Source organism: Hesperophylax consimilis, chromosome 3, assembly GCF_061612785.1.
Source record: "Hesperophylax consimilis isolate HC1 chromosome 3, BYU_Hcon_1.0, whole genome shotgun sequence".
Classification (NCBI taxonomy): domain Eukaryota; kingdom Metazoa; phylum Arthropoda; class Insecta; order Trichoptera; family Limnephilidae; genus Hesperophylax; species Hesperophylax consimilis.
In genome coordinates, this window is record NC_142838.1 from 27,290,479 (window position 1) to 27,316,835 (window position 26,357).

General features: G+C 35.1%; 1 protein-coding gene across 4 annotated transcripts in view; it reads right to left on the reverse strand.

Moving 5' to 3' along the window:
* HisT (Histamine transporter) overlaps window positions 1-26,357 on the reverse strand; it is a 163,376-nt gene that overhangs the window by 78,056 nt on the left and 58,963 nt on the right. For 2 of the 4 annotated variants that reach the window (XM_089650011.1, XM_089650000.1), the window contains exon 2: window positions 14,308-15,140. In XM_089650011.1, coding sequence (XP_089506137.1) covers window positions 14,308-14,625 — 318 coding nt within the window. In that variant the 5' untranslated portion in view covers window positions 14,626-15,140. The other 2 variants (XM_089650006.1, XM_089650015.1) reach the window with 2 other exon arrangements.

Consider the following 26,357-nt stretch of genomic DNA (forward strand, 5'->3'; position numbering starts at 1 on the left):
CAGTGTAATTGGTATGTGAAACACGCCGTAATTTCTCCCTGACACCAATATTAAGCTAAATCGTTCAACAAGGACGTTCATTCTAAGGTATTTAGTGGATATAAATTTGATATTAGAAAACGGTAAACGATAGTTATGGTAGGGAAGCCGCCATGCATTTTAGATTTACGGCAATTTAAAGATCAAAACTCATAAAATGGGTCATAAAACAACTTTAACGTGAATTTTTCACTAGTGTAGCGGGACAAAATCTGCTGTATTTCAGTAGTTTAGTGCTCATTTAATGAACATTTATTATTATTATTTAGTACTACACCACTTTAGCATCCCACCTGAATTATTGCACAAGTAAAGTTGTAAATGTTCGTTTGTCCACGAATCAACGAATTAACGTTTGAATTGCTTGACCATCCGCCTTACTCACCAGATCTAGCCCCAAGCGACTTCTTTTTGTTCCCTAATCTAAAAACTGCGCTCGGAGGACAGAGATTTTCGTCAAATGAGGAGGCAATCACCTTTGTGAACAATTATTTTGCAGAGAAAAACGCCGATTACTATTTGGATGGGTTAGAGAGATGGGAGCATCGCTGGGAGAAGAGTGTAGAGTTACAAGGAGACTATGTAGGAAAATAAATAAATAAACCTTGTTTTATTGTTAGGTCGGAAACTTTTTAGACCACCCTCGTATATAAATAAAAGTGTAAATGTTTGTTTAAAATCTTAAATCTCCGAAATTTCTTCACCGATTGATTTGAAATTTTAAAACAAAGTTGCATTTGAATACGTGTGTGTTTTTATACACCTATATTATATAGATATCACCTGTGACAGGTAAAAAAAAGAATTTTTTTAAAACAGCGCCATCTGTTGGACGTAAAAGCAACTCGCGCTATTGTTTCTCTAACAGATTGATCCACTGCAACGCGTGGCGGGGACAGGGGTCTAGTTTATTTCATAAAGTACTTATGCTTCGTAATATATGTTCTCTGGAATCCAATTTATAATTGTATACTCTTTTTAATATCTCACAGAAGAAGGAAAAAAATTCTCTAAGACCAATGTGATATTTGGGGATCAACATTACAAAAAACTCTGTATTTTGTATGAAATTTTTCCAGCTCATAGAATTCTATAAAATCGTAAAAATTAATTATTCCGTTGTAGTAATGAATCATAAAATTATGGCGCATGCACACAAATGAATTAAATGCACCCGCAACAGATACGAGAACAATTAGTTTCCTCCATGACAACACGAAACATTTTGACAGGCATTCGCAATGACTCACTATTCAATACCACTCGTCTAAGTTAGACAGGCGTGACGTTCATCTTCCACCCTCTCCAGCCTCTCCAGCCATTAAAACTTCCTGAAAACTGAAAGCCCTTCCTGAAGCCTCCGTCGCTAGATCACCCGAATAGTTCCATTAACAAAAAAGGACGCCGGCGCCGGGTTAATACACGGAATATTCCGACGCTCACGAATTGAATTAAATTACTTTCGTGTTGGATTTAAATTTAACATTTATACATATTCCCCGAGGGCTACATGGTAAAATATATTCACAATTCTTTTCATTAAGGCAAAAATGTAAATTGTTCCTGAGTGTTTTTTTTTAACAAGATTTTATCGACTGGCTTATAAATTGATCTAAAAAAAACAAATTGATGATATGACGTTATTGTTGTATGTTTTTAACAGTTTGGACTAAAAAAATGACATTTTATAAATAGCTTTGTACAGGTTAAACTTAAAAATTGATCCAACAAATTGACAATAATGTATGACGTTTCGGCCAATATGTTTTAAACACTTCGTGATATCGACACAGCGTTTTAGACCTGTTTTATAAATTAATTTGTACAGATCGTGTTTGTATGACTAAAAGTGAGTTAAAATGTAAATATTGGGCCTGTTAACTGATTAAACTGACAAAGTTATTGAAAGCAGCAAACAAGTAACGAATATGGACTTCTTCCTGAAATAGGCTTCTGGAATTCTTGGAAGTTAAGCACACATGACTAATTTAGCAATAATTGAACCAGAACCAATAGACGTGTTTCTAAACAATTTCATCTTGTTATTTTCAATGATAAACCAATGTTTACGAGAAAAGGATTTTATGCATAGCACAAAGGATAACGTACTATTTTTAGCAATAATATAATAATGCAGACAATAATTGTTTTATGCATGAAAAATATTGCTTTTCTTTAAATACTATTACTAGCGCAGACGCGTGAAAAAACAAGGAATATTATAATTGTAGGATTTGTGAAGCTGAACGTATTAATAAGAAAGAAATTGCCCCAGGAACACTGTCTTTTAAAAACAAATGTTGTCAACTTTAGATCCGACCAAAAATTTACCTATCGAATAAACACCGAATGCATACATTTAGTTCTTAGTATTAAAAATTCCCTAATCAGCAAAATTCACTTATTTTTATACTTTGACTAATATTCTACATGGCTTGCAAAATTTCTCAATTCTCAGTCGATATGTTCACAAACAGGTTATTGTTGGTATTTTCTATTTGTTTATTATTATCTTCTCACGTTATCTTCTTGTTTCATCCTGCTCGTGGCATGCTCATACTGGTTTATTTTCAAAATATAACAAAAATGAACATTGATTCTACATGGTATTTATTGTTAAAGATATTTTGATTGGGTAGGGCAATCTCACACATCCCGTAGAAGTTAGTGGGAAGGTTAGTGCAATCTCATACATCCCGTAGAAGTTAGTGGGAAGGTTGGTGCAATCTCACACATCCCGTAGAAGTTACTGGGAAGGTTGGTGCAATCTCACACATCCCGTAGAAGTTAGTGGGGAGGTTAGTGCAATCTCACACATCCCGTAGAAGTTACTGGGAAGGTTGGTGCAATCTCACACATCCCGTAGAAGTTAGTGGGAAGGTTAGTGCAATCTCACACATCCCGTAGAAGTAACTGGGAAGGTTGGTGCAATCTCACACATCCCGTAGAAGTTAGTGGGGAGGTTGGTGCAATCTCACACATCCCGTAGAAGTTACTGGGAAAGTTGGTGCAATCTCACACATCCCGTAGAAGTTAGTGGGGAGGTTAGTGCAATCTCACACATCTCGTAGAAGTTACTGGGAAGGTTGGTGCAATCTCACACATCCCGTAGAAGTTAGTGGGGAGGTTAGTGCAATCTCACACATCCCGTAGAAGTTACTGGGAAGGTTGGTGCAATCTCACACATCCCGTAGAAGTTAGTGGGGAGGTTAGTGCAATCTCACACATCCCGTAGAAGTTACTGGGAAGGTTGGTGCAATCTCACACATCCCGTAGAAGTTAGTGGGAAGGTTAGTGCAATCTCACACATCCCGTAGAAGTTAGTGGGAAGGTTGGTGCAATCTCACACATCCCGTAGAAGTTAGTGGGGAGGTTAATGCAATCTCACACATCCCGTAGAAGTTAGTGGGGAGGTTAGTGCAATCTCACACATCCCGTAGAAGTTACTGGGAAGGTTGGTGCAATCTCACACATCCCGTAGAAGTTACTGGGAAGGTTGGTGCAATCTCACACATCCCGTAGAAGTTAGTGGGAAGGTTAGTGCAATCTCACACATCCCGTAGAAGTTACTGGGAAGGTTGGTGCAATCTCACATATACCATAGAAGTTAGTGGGGAGGTTAGTGTAATCTCACACATCCCGTAAAAGTTAGTGGGGAGGTTAATGCAATCTCACATATACCATAGAAGTTAGTGGGGAGGTTAATGCAATCTCACATATACCATAGAAGTTAGTGGGGAGGTTGGTGCAATTTCACACATCCCGTAAAAGTTAGTGGGGAGGTTAATGCAATCTCACATATACCATAGAAGTTAGTGGGGAGGTTGGTGCAATATCACGCATCCCGTAGAAGTTAGTGGGAAGGTTGGTGCAATCTCACACATCCCGTAGAAGTTAGTGGGGAGGTTGGTGCAATCTCACACATCCCGTAAAAGTAAGTGGGGAGGTTAATGCAATCTCACATATACCATAGAAGTTAGTGGGAAGGTTGGTGCAATCTCACACATCCCGTAGAAGTTAGTGGGGAGGTTGGTGCAATCTCACACATCCCGTAGAAGTTAGTGGGGAGGTTAGTGCAATCTCACACATCCCGTAGAAGTTACTGGGAAGGTTGGTGCAATCTCACACATCCCGTAGAAGTTAGTGGGGAGGTTAGTGCAATCTCACACATCCCGTAGAAGTTACTGGGAAGGTTGGTGCAATCTCACACATCCCGTAGAAGTTAGTGGGGAGGTTAGTGCAATCTCACACATCCCGTAAAAGTTAGTGGGGAGGTTAATGCAATCTCACATATACCATAGAAGTTAGTGGGGAGGTTAATGCAATCTCACATATACCATAGAAGTTAGTGGAGAGGTTGGTGCAATTTCACACATCCCGTAAAAGTTAGTGGGGAGGTTAATGCAATCTCACATATACCATAGAAGTTAGTGGGGAGGTTGGTGCAATATCACGCATCCCGTAGAAGTTAGTGGGAAGGTTGGTGCAATCTCACACATCCCGTAGAAGTTAGTGGGGAGGTTGGTGCAATCTCACACATCCCGTAAAAGTTAGTGGGGAGGTTAATGCAATCTCACATATACCATAGAAGTTAGTGGGGAGGTTAGTGCAATCTCACACATCCCGTAGAAGTTAGTGGGAAGGTTGGTGCAATCTCACACATCCCGTAGAAGTTAGTGGGGAGGTTCGTGCAATCTCACACATCCCGTAAAAGTTAGTGGGGAGGTTAATGCAATCTCACATATACCATAGAAGTTAGTGGGGAGGTTAGTGCAATCTCACACATCCCGTAGAAGTTAGTGGGGAGGTTGGTGCAATCTCACACATCCTGTAAAAGTTAGTGGGGAGGTTAATGCAATCTCACATATACCATAGAAGTTAGTGGGGAGGTTAGTGCAATCTCACACATCCCGTAGAAGTTAGTGGGGAGGTTGGTGCAATCTCACACATCCCGTAAAAGTTAGTGGGGAGGTTAATGCAATCTCACATATACCATAGAAGTTAGTGGGGAGGTTAGTGTAATCTCACATATCCCGTAGATATTACAATTACACACAAGTAAGAGTATAAAACAGAAATAAAAGAGAGTAGCATAAGATAAAAAAAATCAATGAACACATTATGTACTCGTAATAGTACAAACAATTACAATATGCACCATCAAATTACTTTCTTTTAAGTGAAGGGGGAAAATTATTGATTTAATTGTAAGTAGAGTTGAATTAAGTACAAATTCAATTTGAAATATCTCTTTATGTCCTTAAGACACAATTCATATTTTTTATAGGCCTTATTTATATATAATTTGAGGCTAACAGCAATAATGGGATTATTATTTATAAATAACAACGTAAAACGGTTAATAGTGTTACGTAATTTAAAAAAATATTTTTTATGTGTATACCGTAAAAGGGACAACTGGAGCCAGTGAGTATTGTGCAGCTGAAGGTAGTGGAGAGGGGAAGGAGATAGGGAAGAGGAAGGTGGGGGAGTACCTGGCTAATCAGATCTGGTCACCATACACGGCCAAAACCATTACCAGCAACGTTTCAATTCTAAATGATGGTCTGACACTAGGACGATAATAAGAGTATCTTCCACTCTGGAACGTGCCGCAAGTATACTTTATATTATTTTTAATATTTAATATAATAATTTAAAATAAAATAACAGCGCTTGTGTGGCTTGCAGTCGAATGACACGCGTGGGTCGACAAACAACTCATTTTGGGTCGTCGTGTGGCACAAACTGGACTTTTATAGGAAACCAAAAGCAGCGTAAATTACGCTCGTTTGGTCTCAACCTTAATACGTGATGAGTAGTATTGACATTAGGCAGTACCTACTTACAGAAAAGTATTATTTGCATAGTACCACAATGACGCAGCTGAAAAATTATTATCTAGTTAAAGCGGATGGAAATGTTGGGTGACGGTTACCTTACATTTATATTATTTATATCACAGATACCGGAATTATTATTAGATCTAGAAAACGGATTCTAGGTATAAGTGAATCTGTATTATACTAAAATAAAGTCGATATCCGCGTCAACCTGTTTGTGCGCTTCGTTCTTCTGAAATCCGCAACGGATTTTGATAGGGTTTTCACTATCACATTTAGAGAATTTCTTCCGGAAGTTTTACATATATAATGCATGCATATTATATTTAAAGAAATCAAATAAAAATCCAGCAACACCGGGTGCACGTCAGCTATTATATACAGGGTGTATCGGCACGTACCCGACAAACTTTAACCAGCTATTCCTTAGCATATTTGGAGTAAAAAATCTAATGTGCACTTTGCTGTCCGGTAACGTTTTTTTTAATAAAAAAATTATTATTCATATTTTCACCACATGTCACCACTGTTTTATCCTTTGTCAAAGTTTGAAAACCCATCTGGCAATATTTTATTCGAATTCCGTTGAATAATGCACGTGTGTACCTATATTGGCGCGCTTTTACAATCACAACGAAATGGCACGGCACCATTCGTCTCATTTTTAACTATTATTATTTAGTGTGTGCGAAAGAGCGAAGACGCTTTTCGACATACTTGCTTATAACAGCTGTTGAACACGAAAAGCAATGCCAATGACAGTGATGGAGTGTGGAAATTTTTATTTTTTTTGTTTTTAATTGAAAAAAAAATGCTACCGGACAGCAAAGTGCCCATAAATTTTTTTACTCCAAATGTGTTAAGGAATAGCTGGTTAAAGTTTGTCGGGTTAGTGCCGATACACCCTGTATATACATATATGAATCCACGTTGTTGCCACGCAATACGACTTCCTTTTATTTATTTCTGAATATAATAATGGTGACTTGTGCCTGGGTTCATGGGTTGAGGTTTGTCAAGGTCTCGGTGGCGTCTGTCCATAAGCTGAGTGGTGGGCAAGATCCGGAGACCTTGACCTTTAACTTCTTCAGGACTCTTCAGACCCTTGCAGCTCAGTAGGAGGGATAGATTCATACATCCGTCACTTCTGGACACACTTACCCTTTATACCTTTTTCCTTCCCAGAACTTCCTCTTCTTCCTATCTTTGAAAATACTCACTACATAGCACCCCAAAAGATGATATAGACCTCGAGGAAAATTATTTTCATCAGGGCCTTTTATGTGGAGTAAAAAATTGTCACAAATTTAAAAATTTCTGAGTAGGAGTGTAATTTTTTTGAAAAGGATAAACAGTGATTTTCTTGCTGTTATTTAATGAATACGTCTATTGTATTTTTTTATCCTTTGTCGGAGCGCTTAGATTTCATGATGTCTGATAATTACAGTTGATGAGCCCTTTAGAAATCAAGGTTTTAAATGAATTTCTGCAGGTTATTTACGATACTTTTATCTTAGGGAAAACAGTGTATAATGTGGTTGGTATGTGCAATTTACTTACCGAGAAACCATTTATAGATTTTCGCATTTTACTTATACATTATGGATTATAATATAATAGTGAAATAATGCTCATTAGAATCAAAATTGTGAACAAAAACTTATTATATAATGAGCAGTAATTGTTGATTGAAGTTTTAGTACATATTGAACTATTTTGCGTGTTGGAAATAAGCCCACATAGCTCAGTAGTCTCAGAGCACCTGACCGGACACCAGAAGGTGTGGCTTCAATTCCCGTCGGCGGCATTGTTTTTACTCGGGAGATATTTTCAATTTGTATGGATATTTCAAGCGACTAATTATAGCTTATAATGATTTGTTATCGTTTGTGCTATTCATAAAAAACCTTTTCTTATAAACTTAAAAAACAATAAAAAAATAAATGTTATTTTATGTTGACAAAGTCTTTTAAGGGAAGCATTTTGATTTGAATTACTTGTTGATTACGGTGTTTTTATTAAAAATATTACACGAACGTGTGTGCCGTATGGGTACTTTCAAATCAATTCTGTTTAATAATTCAGGTCAGTCAATACTGTCAGTAATATTGTTAACGATTTTACACACCAACATCGAATCTGAAATTTGTCTACGTAACTGGCCAATATTAATATAATAACAGAACTTGAATAGAACATTCACATAACTTGAAAATCAACATTGAAATTTGATGAATTGTTCAAATTCTTTGAAACAACTCGTGCTTAATGAATCAATTTTGAAAAATACATTTGCATCCAGATAATTATTAAGGGCAAACGTAAGATACGTTGTAATCTACGCGTTCATAAATTGCGTAAATTGAATTTTTTTACGGAAACCCATAAGCAATATGAGGATGAATACATAGTTTTTAGTTATTGAAGACAATATAAGCGATTCCTAAACGAATATTTGAAACGGATAAATCAGAAAAAGATAGGTCACATCTAGGACTCGAACCCAGAACCCTTGCCTTGCCGGGGCACCGCTCTACCAACTGAGCTAATGGGACCCTATCTCCTTTGGTCATGACATAACTGTATCATATTTCGAATAAGAACTACCAACATTGCCTTCATTTTCCTTACCGCAGATTTTAATTGGCTGTCTTTATGTATGATCACAAGATTCAACTCGAACTAAATGCAATCTAGACAGTGTCTTAGATAAATATACCTTATTTTTATTTTAATGTGCGACATCTATTGACTTTATCTGCAAGTCTAGGATGAATATTTATTTTTTGGAATAACCTCATGAGTAAAACCTCAAATTGTAATATTTAATTATTGAAGACAATGCAAGGGTCCAGGGTTCGAGTCCTAAATGTAACCGTATCATTTTCTGTTTCAAGTATTCGTTTAGGAATCGATAATATTGTCTTCAATAATTAAATATTACAATTTGAGGTTTTACTCATTAGGTTATTCCAAAAAATAAAATATAGATTTTTCTTTCTAAAAAGTATATTTAGACTAATTAAAACAGGACCATACCATAAAAATATTTGATTTAGAATGGTTTCAAAATTTTATTAAACGTTTTTCAACTTTAAAATTTGCGGTAAGCACCATATTTTATTTTTCTAGACGTTAAATTTGTAACTTCCCCAGGGATCCCTCTAGAAACATTTTAAATTTTAGTAATACGTTCATCAGAAATAATTAAAATAAACCCTACGGAATGATCGATATACTATTCCTGCTAGGGCAAAGTCGACCGTAGGTCCGTCCATTACGCCTGGACGTGCGCTGAATATTGTTTTTACAGGACTTCATCACTTATGTCGTTAAGATTTTATCATCCAAATTTATTTTAGAGATTTGATAAGGAAAGTTTAACCGCAGGTGTATCCAATACACCAGAGGCAGCGTATCAAATTTTTGTGCACGGCTGCTTCACTTACGTCATTAAACTTCTGGCTTTATTTTAGGGTAAACGATGTTTTTTACATCTGTAACTGAATAGTAACTTAAAAACTGCAAACACGAATAAATTTTATATTTAGAAAAAATAAATATACTAAAACTTGTTATACTCATTTTTGCATTTTCACCGCCAGTAACTTGAATAGTCTGGAAATCTCAGTGCAGAGCATAACATTGAAAATTATCACTTTGGTGGTTATTGCGGTATCAGCAGTCAAAATAACAGCAGGACAATTAAATTAATGCCGTGTGAAATAACGTCGTCATATTTGACATTCAAACATAAATTTTGTGGCAAAAATATGATTTATGCAAGCACCTAGTACCACGTTATATGATAAGGATATGTATTAGCAGTTGCATGTAATGCATTCTTTTTTTAGATAAAATAAATAAACGTGTTGTTACCACGGAACCATACAAATGAAAACTAAACATTATTTTATTAGACCCATTATAAGATAGGTATACTGTGATAGAAAATATGCTAATTTAAAAAGTAGATAAGAAAAAAATCTTGCCAAAATTATAAAGGTTAAGATTGCAAATTGAATATCCTAGATCTATTGAAGATCCGAAAAAAAAAGTTGTTTTATATTTTTAATTTTAAAATGAAGGCAGCGGTTAGGGGGAGGAGATGAGGGAGAAGAAGGTGGGGAAGTGCCTGGCTATTTAGAGCTGGTCACCAAACACGGCCAAAGCCATTTCAAGCAACGTTTCAATTCTGAATGATGATCTAACCCCTGGGTGATACTGACAGTATCTTCCGCTCTGGAACGTTCCGCAAATATACTCTTCATTATTTTAAATGAGTAATTTGTGAAATAAAATTTATTTGCGCACGCCGGCATTTGAACCCGCCATCTCCAGCTTGATATTCGAGAGCCTTACCACTCGACCATGGATTTCGTATAGTTTAGTGGTAGTGTTTTATAAACACATCAATAGGAGAACCTGTGCTGAGGAATTCGCATATTTTTTGTTGGCTAAAGAATAATACCATTGTTTTGGTTTGATATCTTTTTATAAACATGTAAAATTATGTTATTTTGTATGTTTAGAGATCACTGAACATAATGATTAGTTTTCATCAGGAAAAAAAAAGTTTTCTTAACAATGGATGACGGAACTAATTTGTTATACATGACCACTAAACAGTGACACATAAATCACAGGTTTTCATGATCTAATATTAAAACTGGTTGTTGTTAAGACGATAAACAGTACCGAGGAAAATCGATAAAAATATTAAAATAATTATGCTAGAAAATAAACCAAACACGTAATTTTTTCGAGTTTTAGCTCTGTCGGATGTCGGATCGTAAGTGAGTAGATTTCCAGTTATTTCACTATCGAAAATATTTAGTAGTATTTAAAAATGAAAGTAATTGAGATTTATATATTTGTATATACATTTTTCCTGTCTTCGAGGACAGTAATAAAAAATAATATAAACATTTTTATCAAATCTAAAAAGTCATGCCTTTCAGCTAACTTCAGACGGAAAAATGGTCAAATTTCAGAAGTATAAGACACTCATATAATTCAATCACAAAAAGATACAAAAACAACACCCCTTCCCAGAAGTAAAGCATTTGTTTAACTTAGGCCGGGTATATCGATTGATTTAAAGCTTGGCTTGGTTGGAATGTCGAGCTTAGCGCGGCTTGGAATACAATCTCTTTAAATAGATATCAGTAATATTACACGTGTTGTCTTTGATTTTAATGAAGGAATATGCTTAATTTTTCTGTGTAAAACCAAATAACTGTCTACGTGAGTGGTATATCTGTGCTCTCTACTGTCATCAGAATATCGAGAGCATCGAGAGCTCCCAAAATGTCAAATGTTTTAGGCGGGATTAATTTAGGAGTTGATTTTTTGATAAAGTTCAGTACATCAGTACGGTGCTGATTGAATTTTAAATAGTATTTGTGTGCTGGAGTCAATGCACTAATTATGAAAATATGACGAAGAAACCGCTGAAAACACCGTCAGAACATTGGGAAATCCCTCCTATAACTTACCAGACTTTTTGTCCATTTTAGATTTATTATCAATTATAATAATAATAATAATAAAAACGTTTATTTGACAATAATTTTTACATGTTTGCATATAGTTTGTATACATACATTTAGATAATTATATTGTCAAAAGGGCAACTGCTCAGCTGTACATTCCGGATTTCTCCGGGAATGTAGCTGGTTTTCAGCAGTGCCTTTAATATAATGTGTTATAAATCGTTTAATTTAAATAAAAAAATTAAGTAATAATTATATAATTCAATTTTTCAATTAATAATAGATTTAATTTAATTTTTAATTAATAATTTAAATAAAACATCAAAATTCAAACTAATTCAATAAATGAAATATAAAAAATACAAATTTCTTTAAAATAAAATAAAATATAAATTCAGGATGAAATTGACATAAAATACACAGATAAAATAAAATAAAAAATAATCACAAGTAGGTGTCCCTTTCATTTTAAATTCGATCAATTATGATGTTGTTCGGTTGACTGTGCTGTCAGCAACCATTCGCTGCAGAGCTTCTTAAAGCACTGCAACGATATTGTTGTTCGAATAGGCAGTGGTATTTTATTCCAAAGTTTTGACGATGAGTAGCTAAAACTACCCTCAAAAACAGCAGTTTTATGTTTGGGGAGAACAAGTAAATGGTCTCTTTGGCGTGTACTATGTGCATGTGAGTCACGGGACCACTGCATTCCGTCAAACAGATAGGAAGGAACCTTTGAATTCATCAAGTTGAACAGTTGACACATTTGATGTAACTTCCTTCTGTTCGACATATTTAGTATTCGATGCCGATAGAGGTAAGGCGAGATATGCTCGCGTCTCGGGACATTATAGCAATATCGGACATATGCATTTTGGACTCGTTGTACTTGTTTTTGGGTTTTTTTCAATAAAGATGGACCGTAAACTGAGTCTCCATAGTCCAATATTGAGAGAACAAGACTATCAGTAATAATCTTGCGTAGTTTCACTGATATGTTATCTCTTATATTGTACAATAGACGAAGCCTCGAGTAGCACCACTGTGACCTGTTTTTAACATGTTCCTCATACCTCATAATTAATAACCTCTAATTAATAACATCAAAATCCCATAGCGAGGATACGGACCGACTGATATACTGGGCCTTAGACTTTGCTCTTCTAAATAGTAATTTTCTTGAACATCCTTCTTTCATAGAATTAAAGAAGACAAAACTATTGTTTCCTTCATTAAAATTAATAAGCGTTTAAAACAACGGTCAGCGGCTCAGTTGGCATCGCGTTTGGGTCTCACCCGGGCGTGGTGTGTTCAATTCCTCGGCTGACTAAGTCCTCCATCACAACACAAGCAACATTTTCCGCTTATTACGGGGTAGTAGAAGATTTTAAAATATTGTCAGGTTATTATTATTATTATTTATTAAACCATGCGTTGTTTATGTGAATTTTGTACATCCGTAATAATATTCATATATATTTTGACAGCAGATTTATGATGACAAGGAGTATCACATAACTTACATCGTTTGTAACGGTGAATTATTATATTATGTAAATGAGGCAAATACCTACACATTATTAAATAGTTTGCAAGCTCTTGTGTTAATGGATTACTCCATATCGTAGTAGCGTAATAATTTATTAGTGGTAAAGCGTATATAAGCTTCGAAAGTGTCTCAGAACCTATTCTACCTCAAAAATAGCTATTTCATAACAATTTTATACCTTAAGTACACAGTATTAACTCCACACTCGAAGTTTCCTTCAGGACCTGTATTAAGGTGCATCCTTAAGACCATAAGATAGATTTAATAAACTACAGCAAATAGTTCCACAGATGCGCTGCAATAGATCCGATTTCTTAAGGCGAAGTTTAATGCCAAATCACTATTTTGATTAATCTTTATAACGAATTGGTGTACGTTATGAATTCCAAAAAATATGCTTTAGATAAATTGAAAGTTTTCCTATCGCTTCGCTTGAGTAGAATACAAAATACAAAATTAAATTACTCATTAAAAAATACAGTATTATAGCTAAGATGTAAACTACTAAAAAATATTTTCTTTCAATAGAAATGTATGAACGCATAAAAGAAACAACTCGTTAAAAATACAGTATTATAGCTAAGATTATCTGTGACAGTTTCACTTGATTAACTTTTTTGCTTTCTTATAAAATTATTTACAAAATAAATAAAAACCAGTTTTGTGCTTGAAATCGAACGTTTCTAGACTCCCTTTGTCAAGCGATTTTAATGCCTATTACCTACGATATAAGATATACCAAGAATATAAAGATTTTTAAATATTGAAGACAATATTAGTGATTTCTAAACGAAAATCTGAGACAGAAAAATCAGAAAAGGAAACGGTCACATCTGGGACTCGAACCCAGGACCCTTGTCTTTCCGTGACAGTGCTCTACCAACTGAGCTAATGGGACCCTATTCCCCTCGGTCACTTTTAACTGTATCATACTTCGAATAAGAACTACTAACATTGTCTTCATTTTTTCACCGCACATTTTTACTGGCAACTATCTTTATGTATGATCGCAAGATTCAACCCGAACTAAATGCAATCCACACTGTCACGGAAAGACAAGGGTCCTGGGTTCGAGTCCCAGATGTGACCGTTTCCTTTTCTGATTTTTCTGTCTCAGATTTTCGTTTAGAAATCACTAATATTGTCTTCAATATTTAAATATTACAATTTGAGGTTTTACTCAATAAAGTTATTCCGAAAAATAAATAAAGATTTTTGGCTTGTAGCTTCCTCTTAAGAAACAAATGTCAAAATATTTTTCCAATCTTCCGGCTGTTCAACTGTGTAGAATGTATCAATGACGCTAGTTCTTCGGAGCACCTTTCTTTGAAATATCAGCAGAATAAGAGTTTGAAGTTTAAATGAATTAGTGGATACTTACATATTTGTCTAGCATCCAGCTGGCGGGGAAGATGAGAGGGATGTAGGTGATCATGTAGATCATTGAAGTCCAGTTGACCCAGATAGCACTCACATTGTAGTACTCCATGATGACATCGGCGATGATGGAGTACTGGATCCACTGCATGGCATTGGAGGCCGAGTACAGCACGAAGATGGCCAGCACCAGCCATCGCCTCGTGTACAGCTTGTACTCCGTCGGCTTGCCCAGACTTTTGATGGCATCCGGTGTACTGGGCTTATCGGGAGTCTCCGCGTCGAAATCGTTCTTCATGGCGTATGTAGAGTTAGTCGTCATCCTGACTTCTGTTATCTTTTACTCTCGATCGAGCACCCGTTCAAGGTCACGATGTTCTTGACTCCGTTCAAAGTCACCCGAATTGGGTTTACTGCGGTACTGCCGGCTCGCGGCTAGACGCGATGCAGACAGATATCTGGTAGCGTGAACTAAAATTTGATTCCTCGACGTGAGTTTATTCAAATTAAACTTGTTGATTTAAATCACATTATCAATATCGGCAGCGCGTGCTAAATTTAAAAAAAAAATTAATGAATATATCACATATGTTCACAGCGAGACAATAATACTAACTTGTTTTCAATTTTTTTTTAAAAGAGAATTTTTGCGATTTAAAAGAGACTTCAAGATGAACTAAAAGCTCCCACACGAACACTGATGGTAAATAAACAAACACAAAACTATTTTTAAAATTCACGCTCAGTTTGATCCAAGGTTTTGCTGCATGCAGATTCGGTTATTTGCAAAGACAAGGAATCTTCTTGATGGACGGGGACTTTTTGATTCTGAGGCGTCTGAAAATCACAAAAAAAAAAACAGTTTAGAAAAAACAAAATTGTTACTTTTATAATTTTTGGCGGCAAATTTTGTGTTGGACTGACGCCGTGCGGTGCGCACACGCGGACTCAAGAGCGCTCTGAGTAGGTACTAAAACAAAATGACAGCTGAAATAATGTGATCGATATTCATAATAATTGGTTCGTGCCACTTGGAGGGGTAATTGAGAGGTGGCGCGATCTCCTACCGAAGCAGTAATTTGGTCAATTGTTGCGCCGACAACCACGCGGCATGCCCGGCGAACCAACACTAATACTAAACTTCAAACTTATAACATGAATACGAAGCGAAACCAGCGTCAGAGGCAAGTTAGCGAGCAACAGTCAGCCATACATACGTACACCGCGGTATTTGATGATTAACTCACCGTCATAAGGTGTATTTACCCATCGCAGTATATTGGTACTGACTGCAGCTTAGAGTTACAGTCTGACAAGTAAATGAGGAAACATAGGGGGCACTGCAATCGTTTAAATTGCTTTCAATAGCAATACCGAGATGGTTCAAAGGTAAAAAAAGTAATAGTGTTGCAGGAAGGAGTTTGAAAGTTGAAGAAACAGTCTGACAAACAAATAATATAGATATACATAAATAAAAGGCATTTCTTCAGATGGCTAAACCAAGATAGTTCAGAAGTAATCGAAGGCGAACTATGTACAAAAGGGTTCCATGATAACTCAACACAGTGACAATTCAACACACTTTTAAAAAGTTATATAAAGTCATTAGAAACGATGAAAAAAAAATGTATCCTAACCTTACCTACCCAGTTAATAAAGTTTTTGTTTCATCACTTTCCATGACTTTATATAACTTTTTAAATATGTGATGAATTATCATTGTGATGATTTATCCGGTCATCGTACAAAAGCATATTTTTCACAATATGTACACCATTTTCAGAAATTATTGTTAACTACCTACATTTTAAGGCAATTTAAAAATTGAAAATTATATTTTTTAACGCCTTGTAATCGAGATAATTTTGAATGATTTTTGATGCTTTGTTTATAACACATTAAAAATAAATAATTTCGTGAAAGACAAGCGCAATTTAAGAATTAAAACGAAATAAAAATGTCAGATATCAAATTGCCAAATATGGGAGTCAAGCATAACCTCACACCTGAATACATGCTATATATTTTACAAAATTGTCTTTACTCGGTGTTGTCATAGTCATGATAAAAATTGTTTCACTTTAATACTGTGACGTACTAGATATACGCCAATTATACGTTAAAACACTACTAAACAACATTTTTGACAAAAAAATTAAATCTCAACATATACAAAGAAACACTAACAGACCAGTTAGACAAGCGTACAAAGAAAACATAAAAACTCCGACAGTAAATTCAAGCTTTGGACAAAGACACTACCAATACCATGCTATAAAAGCTTTCAACAGTGTAAAACCTGAAATTAAAATTGAGGAACATAAAAATAAATTCACACACAAAATTACAAAATGGATTAAAGAGCAAAAAAGACAATATTACCAAAATGTCGTAGCATAAAATAAAAATAAAATAAAAATAAATAAAACCTACACGTAACACACAAACCAATATAAACACACATCACTCACAGATTATTTTCAATGTATTATTTTTTTAATTTTAAATATATTATTATGTATTATGTATCTTTAATTTTATGTATTCTTTTCTCTTTAAATTTATTATGTAGATTATATTTTCATATTTTAAAATGAAGGCCTCAGCACGGGCAAGCCACCCAGTGAGGCCTACATTACTGGAAAACTTAAAATGTAAAAAATATTGTACCAAATAAATAAATAATAATAAATACATTTTTACATTTTATTGCCAAACTGTACTGCAGTTTATACATATCTTTGAAATCTTACTACATAACCTACAAAAACTAGGACGGAATATCAGGAAAATCTAGATAAGATAACCTCGACACAAGCAACAACGATAAGTAGGTTAAATATTTTTAGCACATGAACAAGAGACACGTCAAAAACTTTTTTCTGAGGAATCATTACGCGAGCGAGACTCGTGTTCACTTTAAAATCTATAAGTATTATTTTTTCATTTCTGTGTGCAAACGTTGCAACATTTTTTTTATTCACTGAAGAAATAAACCGGTAGAAGTATCTTGTGGGCGTGTCCGTTTGTTCGAAATAATGGGTCAACTTTATCTTATTTCCTAGAAAATTACTTAATGATTTTCAAATGGGGAAAATCTTCAAAATTATCAAACATTGACCTCTTGGTTGTCTGGGAGTCGAGATGTCTTATGTAATTTGACAACATAATTTTTTTCAAATAATGACAATTATCACGATTCTGGGAATTTCCATTCATTGATTGTACAGGGTTTTCCAATAAGAGGTGTTATTTTGATATTCAATCGTAAAAGGTCAATGGTTTCGTTGCTTGTGTGGAATGTAACGGCGTCTTGTTGAAAGTAAACGTTGTCCAGATCAATACCATCCAATTCCGGCCTGTTTCACAGCCTCATTTTCGAAAAAGTAAGGTCCAATGACTCCGCCGGACCATAAACCGCACCAAACAGTCACACTTTGAAGATAAAGAGGTTTTTCAACAATAACTCTTGGGTTTTTCGAGCCCCAGATGCAACAATTTTGCTTGTTGACGAAGCCACCGAGGTGGAAATGGGCCTCATCACTCAAGATGATTTGCATTTGATTCACTCAAGTGAATTTTAATAATTTCAATGCGTTGTTGAATGTTGAATGAACGTGTATCGTTCCATTTTTATTAATGGCGTAGTTTCTACTTGTCAAAAAATGACAGATTCAAAAGTAACATCTACCGAAATAGCGGGCTATTCAAAATAACACCTCTTATTGGAAAACCCTGTATTATAACAATTTTAAACTAATATAATACTAAAGAAACAAAAGAAGACATGCTAATTTAAACCAGTCGTCATAATCATGCTGCCTCTTTCATACACGAATGTCTCTTTTATACATTTAGACCTACGTTCATTTCATAAAAAAACGGTGCTATAAAAGTGATCCAAACATTATTATTATAATTAAGGATCTTGAATATTAATTGCAGGTTTATGATAAATCATTGAATGATGCTTTGCTAATATTTCTACTAATAGAAAAATCCAAATTTTGTAATAAATATTATCATTGACTAGTGGACTCCGCACTGTTGCGCTATTGGTAACGAGCAAAGATATTAGAAGAACGAGATGTGCTATGCGCAGTTCGTACTGAGTGGAATTGTTTTGCCGAGTGTCGCCGGTTTTGTTCACCAATACTACTGCACACCTTCGCTTGCGCTAAGGTATCCGCACTAATACATAGAACAGATTTCTGTGCGTACACGTCCCGATACCGTTCAAAGTACCCTAATTAGGTAGTACTCCGGCTACGGTCCGGCGGCCAACATAGCATATCTCGTTCTTCTAATATCTTTGGTAACGAGCAACTCTGAATTCTTCCACCATTCACTACTACATACCACAATTTTACTTTTAAAAAACTACATTACATCGACTTTAATAGAAAGATATTCTTCGGGCGTCCCAGACTTCTTCTATCATTCAAACCACTCTCCAAACACACCTGGCACTAATAAGAACAAACTCTGAAACATTCAGCGATATCAGTCGACTACTTTTTGAGTTTTACGAGCTGAAACATAAGCGGGCTCGATTTTTACGTATTAAGATTACTTGCATTCAGTTCTTGGCAATCTTCGCCTGAATTTTAGTAAAAATTTTAGAAAAAATATATATTTAGCACGAACAATTGGGTGACTGATCTAATATTTTACTAATGAAACGTATATTTAAAAGTTCCATCAGACCTCTCACAATTTTGGAGTTTTTGCTGCTTCAAATTTCACGAAAACAGATTTTCTGCTTAATAGTTGTTAAGATTGCAAATTGAAAGAGAGTTCAATGAAATAAAGTAGGGCGAATTCAAAGGGTTTCAGATGAAAAGAATTCAGGTTTTTCAGAATTGCAAACTGTTCAAAAACCAGTAAAATGAGAGACTTAGAACTATGGTAGGTAGGATTACAGCGGAAATTCCAGTTGTACCATTAATTTAGCATTCGCGTCTGTCCCGGTGTGATATGAGACATAAATCATCTCATCTGCCTACTCGCGCGGGACTTGTAGATGGGTGATTTAACTCAGTTGTTGGCATGCTATTATTTATTAGACGACCATCAAACAGGAAAATAATACGATGATCTAACAACCTAACCACAACCTAGAGAAGGCCGGATGAGAACTGTGATTTATCTCAATTCTCGCACTCTGTGGCACGGACAGGACCGAAATGAGACAAATAAAATAAAATAAACTTTTTTATTTTATTTTTATGTCATACCTCGCGATAGCACCCCTGTCTGTACAGCGAAACGGCAGGGGAGCTATGTCGCCACCCGGTTGTGCACCGTTGTAAGGTGAGTTAAGATAGAAGCTGTAAGGAAGGGATTTATTAATGCGGGTCTACAAATGAGAAAAAATAGGTGCCGGTAACTCTTTCCACATGCGAGCAGTCTTACACAAAAACGAGTCGAAGAAGCGGTCCGTTCTCATGAAGCAAACATCAACTGAGAACGGATGTTCCACTAGTGTACTATGAGGTTCAAGCACGTGCACCGGGGATCAATGCTGCTAGCTCCTCAGAAGAGGCTCCATAAAATAGGTACCTGTAGAACAGACTCAGCATGCCCACATTGCGTATGTGTCAATCAGATGGACTGCCCTCCTATGCACAAGAATTGTGGGGCTCCAGCCCAGAGGTGGCTCCCAAATTCAATTGTTAGGTGTACTTAAATTCAATATAATAACTAAAATCAAAATATTATTTTGATTAATTTTTGAGTTATTATGCCGTGTTACGCTTCCTACTTCTTACAACGATTCGGACAGCGTCACCGCAGTTTGTGGTGAGATGTGTGGTTATGTATGAAGAGGTGACACCATTTTGGGCGCGTTAAACCTCTTAGGTTCGGTATTTTAGAACAGGTAATAATTATTTAAATTAGTGTGAATTTCGGCATTTAGCTACACGCTAAGCACATATCTATTAAGCTTAGCCCGTCGCACAGTGGGCTGAAAATCGCCTTTCATAGACATAGAGACTTGAATTTTCAAGGGTATTTTTTTTGGCTAGAAATGGATTCTGCTGATCATTACTATGCTATAAAATTTCGTACGAAGCAATTGCGTGTACAAATGAAGGAATTATCATTTTTTAAAGAAAATTTGTATGGCACTGACATTAAAAATGAGGCTATCTCTGGAATCATAAGGTTGGCCATTCTATCCTTACACACAGATATACTAATATTTATTTTTATTTTTTGACATACTTCGTATTGTGGCGCAACTTGCGATTTTTTTTTTAAATACTCAAAGTTGAAAAAAACACTTTTTAATGTTGATGATTCATTTTAATGCTTAAATGCTTTTAGGCTTGCAGTGTAAATAAAATATTGTAAACTAGACAAAGCATACTCACATGTAAAAGAATCCATTTCTAGCCAAAAAAATACCCTTGAAAATTCAAGTCTCTATGTCTATGAAAGGCGATTTTCAGCCCACTGTGCGTCGTCTCTATAACATCTATATAACAAATAATCACGATAATACTTTTGGCTGTGAAAATCTCAAATCATATCTAACATAAGAAATGTATATATTTATTCAAGTGAATGAAGTACAGGAAACTGTGATTCTGATGTTGTTTTTTTATGAAAGATTATGTAACATTGTCAACGATCTTTAACCACTGGAGCGTTTTTCGGCAAATTATGCCAAGTTTGAAAAATGTTTTGAGCGATCGCTTTTCATAATGTGCCATATTTATATAACCTAAAAATATAGGATAGGCGGTAAAATGTAGGTGGATTCATTGGCTTTAATCTGTTTCATATTATTATTTTGAGGAATGGTATTAATTACATAATATAAATTTACAAATAAATAATACCGTTTAAAAATAGATATTGATATTTTAACTTACATTAGTAACACATTGTAATCAAAATAATCTTATTTGATACATTATCGCTTAGGCACCATTCTTGTCGGCACGACATAAAAAGAGTGAAAAATAAAATTTAACCCTTAAATGCATGATTTATTAATTTTTCTGGAAAAACATATATTTTGTAGATATTTACATGCATATGCAAGGAAATATAAAGATTTTATTTTTTTTGTAATTTTTTAATGATATTTGATTAAAAAAAATTGTTGCAGATTTACAACATAATGTATTTAATAAAAAATAATATGAACAATTTACGTATGAAAAAAAAAATAAAAAACCTAAAAAAATTTCTCAAACTAATAAGTGTACCGGAAAAAAACGAGTTATTACATATAAGTATTGTATTATTGTATCTACTTACCTAAGAAAATCAAAATAATAACAGCAAAACCAAAGTGTAATTCCAACCTCCAACCAATTTTCGAGAATCTTCACTTTGTTAAAGAAAAAGTGACATTTGACATTCGCGAAAGAAAAAAAAGGTGATGCCACTCGATAAAATATATTACCGTGAACTTGATAATTCTAAAACGGCATGCATTAAGTATACACCAAAGAGTTAATGGTGGTTTGAACGGTATGTTGCCGTTTTGCAACAGTATGCATTTAAGGGTTAATGAAAATGATCAATACCCATGTTTTAGAACCAATGGTTTCTTCATCGGCATTCAACTTGTGATGTTTTGGACATCCACAAAAATAAACGATAAATAATAAAATAACGTGCTCTAAAAATTTTTTGTTTAAACAACGACGGAAGATTTATTGACAGACAGGCCTTGAGTAAACAGATTCCCACGGGAAAGGAGAGACCGGAGGACAGTCGAGTTTGGAACTTGGGTGGATTGACAGCCCCGAGAAAGGGATACAAATCAGAAGTGTTGTTTGAAATTGCAGTTAATTATTGAATTCAAATGGTATTAGAGAATATTGCGGAATATTGAATTAAAGTGAAAGATTATTGATCCGGTGTTTGTGTGAAGTGAAAGTGATTCGACTCAGTGGGAAAACAATTAATAATAATGACAATAATAATAATTGGATAATTTGTAGAGCGCCGTTTTGTAAAAACCCACCTCAGGGGCGCCAGGTGTTGTGCAATCGCGATTGTGTTATAAAGTTGTGTTGATTTAAACGTGATTTCGTATACAGTTCGAACTAGATTGCTTGTCTTAAAAACATGAAAATAATAAAAATATTGATTGCGTTTTAAAATAGAGTGAATGTACTTAAAGGCAGGAAGTGTTTAATCGGGCTAAGTTATTGATTTGGCGAGATGGCATTCTATCCACGGAGACCGAAAACCAGAGAATTAAATAGATTATTAACTGTGGGTTCGAATCCTAACAGATTAGGGAGGTACAATTTTATTTACAGGAATATTTAATTACCCTTTTATAAGCGTAGGGAGGAGGTCGAAAATTAAAGTGATTTAGCTATATAGTGTAACCAGGTAAGTTTCACACGAGGATTTGGAGGTGACTAACAGGGTGAGTTTTTTTATATTATTTATTAAATTTCAGAGGACCTTTTTAATAATAGGATACAACCGAGGTACAGGAACCGAGTTTGCAACGCCTGCAACCCAAATAATCTTCCCATAAGAAGGGATACGCTAGACGCATTGTCAATCAGCTGTGAGCGAGAGACGAGTCAACGACCTTTTCATATATAGGCCGAGAGGCGCGGAGTACAGTCAGTCAAAGGGGAAGTTTTGCTAGCGTATGCCGTCCCAAATTGAAAGCGATCGGATGCAACCAGACGGAACAAATTTAATACTTTTCATCTATTGTTTGACTTTCTAAGTTACGAATTGGGATGCACAAAAACAAATCTAAAGTCGAAAGAGGGAGATGGTAATCTCCGAAATAAAACTACCAACCGAACAACTTTTCTCAACAGGTATCTTTCGAGAGGTAGGCAGCCTCTTTAAATTAAATGCAAAAAATCAAACCAATTATCCGTTTATACCTTACCTGAGAGGATAGGTATTCAGTAGAAGTTACCCATACCTAATACACGAGGATGCTAGTAACCTCATAAAATAAATACTGGAACCAAATATTAAAATACAGACAGTCCTCATCCCAAATTTGGCATATCGAGTAGACCTTACATATATCTCACATGATAATTGGCTGAATGGGTAGGCACACAACCTATCGTTAATAAGCAGGCAGAATGTCGACAAGATCGTCGTGTGTTATATGTGTATTGACCTAGAAAGGGATGTAAATCCCCGACGACGTGGGAGTTACAACGTTTTCTAGAGGTGGCACGTAACTTAGGACCTTACGTGTCACATTTTCGCGACTAGATTCGTGATAAAGGGATGTTATGGTTTTCCCCTTCTACACTCAGTAAAGTAGTTTATCCTGGAGGTGTTTGAGATTGGGGCAATTCTGAAATTGGTGAAGAGACCTGGTTTTCTTTATTCTGGCGTGAAGGTTGCCGATTTGGAACAAGGGGAGACCCGGCCGGTTGTGATATCCAGACACGCAGATATCGATTGCCTTGTTCGAATTATCATCCATCAGTTTTGTTTGGTAAGCGGAGGAGCCAGTCTTAACTTGAAAAAAATTCATTTCCTTTCCTCTCCTTCCCCTCCCAAAAAATATACATGGATGGCGCCGACAACTAACACCATAAATTTATCGTATGTATATCACATATATAAAATCTAACACTTTATTATATTCACATTACCCTACGATAGGTAGAATCGAGTAGCTAGTGGGGGGAGCAGGCGACTTAGAAGATAAGGTTTATGAAATGGTTTTAAAACACAGCGGTAATGAATTCAACTCACTCTATCTCAAAAGAACCAAGGGATACCACACATATATAGATAACTAGGTTTCTAAACCGAGAAACAAAAACCCAACACAACGTTCGGTGAAGCCTTTTTATATTGAACCGTCACGTGAAATGAGTACGTTCAAGGTCGTACGTCACGTAGACAAACTAGGATGTACACACTTGAAGGGGTGTGTAATAAAGAGAGAGGCAAGGGATTGAAAGACGGCAGGGAGGACCTTCCTACCCCGGATATATATATAACCAAAGCCTTAAGGAAAAGTTTGAAGTAGAAAGGGCTGATCATCACAAACTTAAAGGTAACAATAACTGAGTGACAGATGTTGTTTTTATTTTGCTCCCGTATAAATTGACAAGAAAATAAAGTGTACAAGTTGCTAAAGCCTACAAAATGATATTTAAAGTGATATTTATTACGAACTATCCATATAAACAATAATACACTATCATAAGTGCAACATAAAAAATTGTGCCGGGCATTATTCAATATAGTTGAGTATCGTTGAGGTTATTTTTGACAGTTGCTGCAGTGCAGTATCAGAACAGCTATAGCCGAGAAAAATTTTAAGAAGAGATTTTATATAGGTACATAATAAATTAAATAAAAACAAATAAACTTATACTGAAAATTAAAACATATAAAAATGGACAAATAAGTATCTATGGACAAGAATATTACGACAAGCGGTGATTAATTTAGTAATAGTAAATAAAATAATTGTTGTATTTATAAAAAAAAAATTGTTGATATTTTTTATTAAATAATAGTTGTGTAGGTAAACTTTTTTATTTTCAAATAATTAATATGATGTAAATTACACAAAGTAAATTTAAAATTATTGTTTATTATGAAATAAAATTATTAACTAGAAATTTATTTTAACTGAGCCACCAGCAAAGAACTTATTGCTTTGATGTCTATCAAACTTATATATCCAGTGTAAAGCAGAATCTTGACGATTGACGTCGATAAGCAGGTAGCCAACATAATATTTGAAGTTATCGTAACCTAACCTTACTTAATCTTCTGAAAAATGATTGGAAAAAACAAAATTCTGCGCATAAAAGTTAACACTTATCAAACCTGAAAAAAGTGTACTAGTCCCAGCGAGATATCACACGTGATGTCAACGTTATAGTAGCTTCTGTGTTTCGTTTTCAAACAAGATGCGTGAGATGGACGGGGGTGAGTACGAGCTCCCGCTGAGACTAGTATACTAATATCAAAATTGTGAAAGTAGTATTTGAAGTTAAATTTTAAAATGACCGTCGCCACACGTTTTGCACAATCCATCTACAATAACGACAAATATTACTTTAATTTACCTGTAATTTTAATTTCTTCAGTCAGTTTTAGGTACACTATCACAAAAAATAAGCTTAAACCAATTAAGCATGGGAAAAAATGATTTTAATAAAACTTGCAATCATTATACACTGCAACTATATCGGCAGCACATTGAACATTAACGAAACGTGGAAAAATTATAAATTATGTCAGGAAATATGGTGACTCATGAACTTACTGATTACTTAGAAGGATAATGAAATATCAACGTAGGCACGTATGTGTCATAATTACGAGTGTAATAATATTGTTATCTTTTTATAGTTTCACTTCCAGTTAAATTCCTTTAACAGAAAGAAAAAGCACGTTTAACTAACTTTAAAAAGATAACGTAAAGGAATTGACATGTTTTTAAAACAATTTTCGAAAAATTCACCAGGTTTTTTTCAGTTGTTTTACCGAGACTAAAAGAAACAAAATTATAACCCACGCACATTTCTGCAGAAGAATAATAATAGGCACTATAATAAATAATTTGTAATAGTATAATACGTTTATATGCCAGTATGTATTCATTCAGCTTACTTACAGTCTTTCGTAGTAACGTTATGAATGAATTAGGGTTGTCAGTGGATATTTTTTCCTTGCATTATTTTGTTCTCTATTTCATTTGGGGATCAAACAATGAGCTAGAAGCTCTACATACACCAATAACGAATGTTAACTCTCCATTTCAAGGGACAACTAAAACGCATGCCGTTAACCTCCTAGACTATCACAGAGTCAATAAACGTACAGATACTGCTGAGAGCTATGTTGTGACTTTTCCCTCTTTTTCATAAACGATGCATGAAATAGAAAGAGTGATTACAACAGACCTCTAAATGGCAGAAGAACTGTAGGGAAGTAAGAGCTTCACAGATACACTCATAGAGAGCAGTGCAAAGAGCTTGCTTGGAAGTCCGCAAGATGGCAGCTAGTAGTCAGTAGTCGCCAGGATCAGGACGGCCGGCGTGGTCTAGTGGTATACGCTTTTGA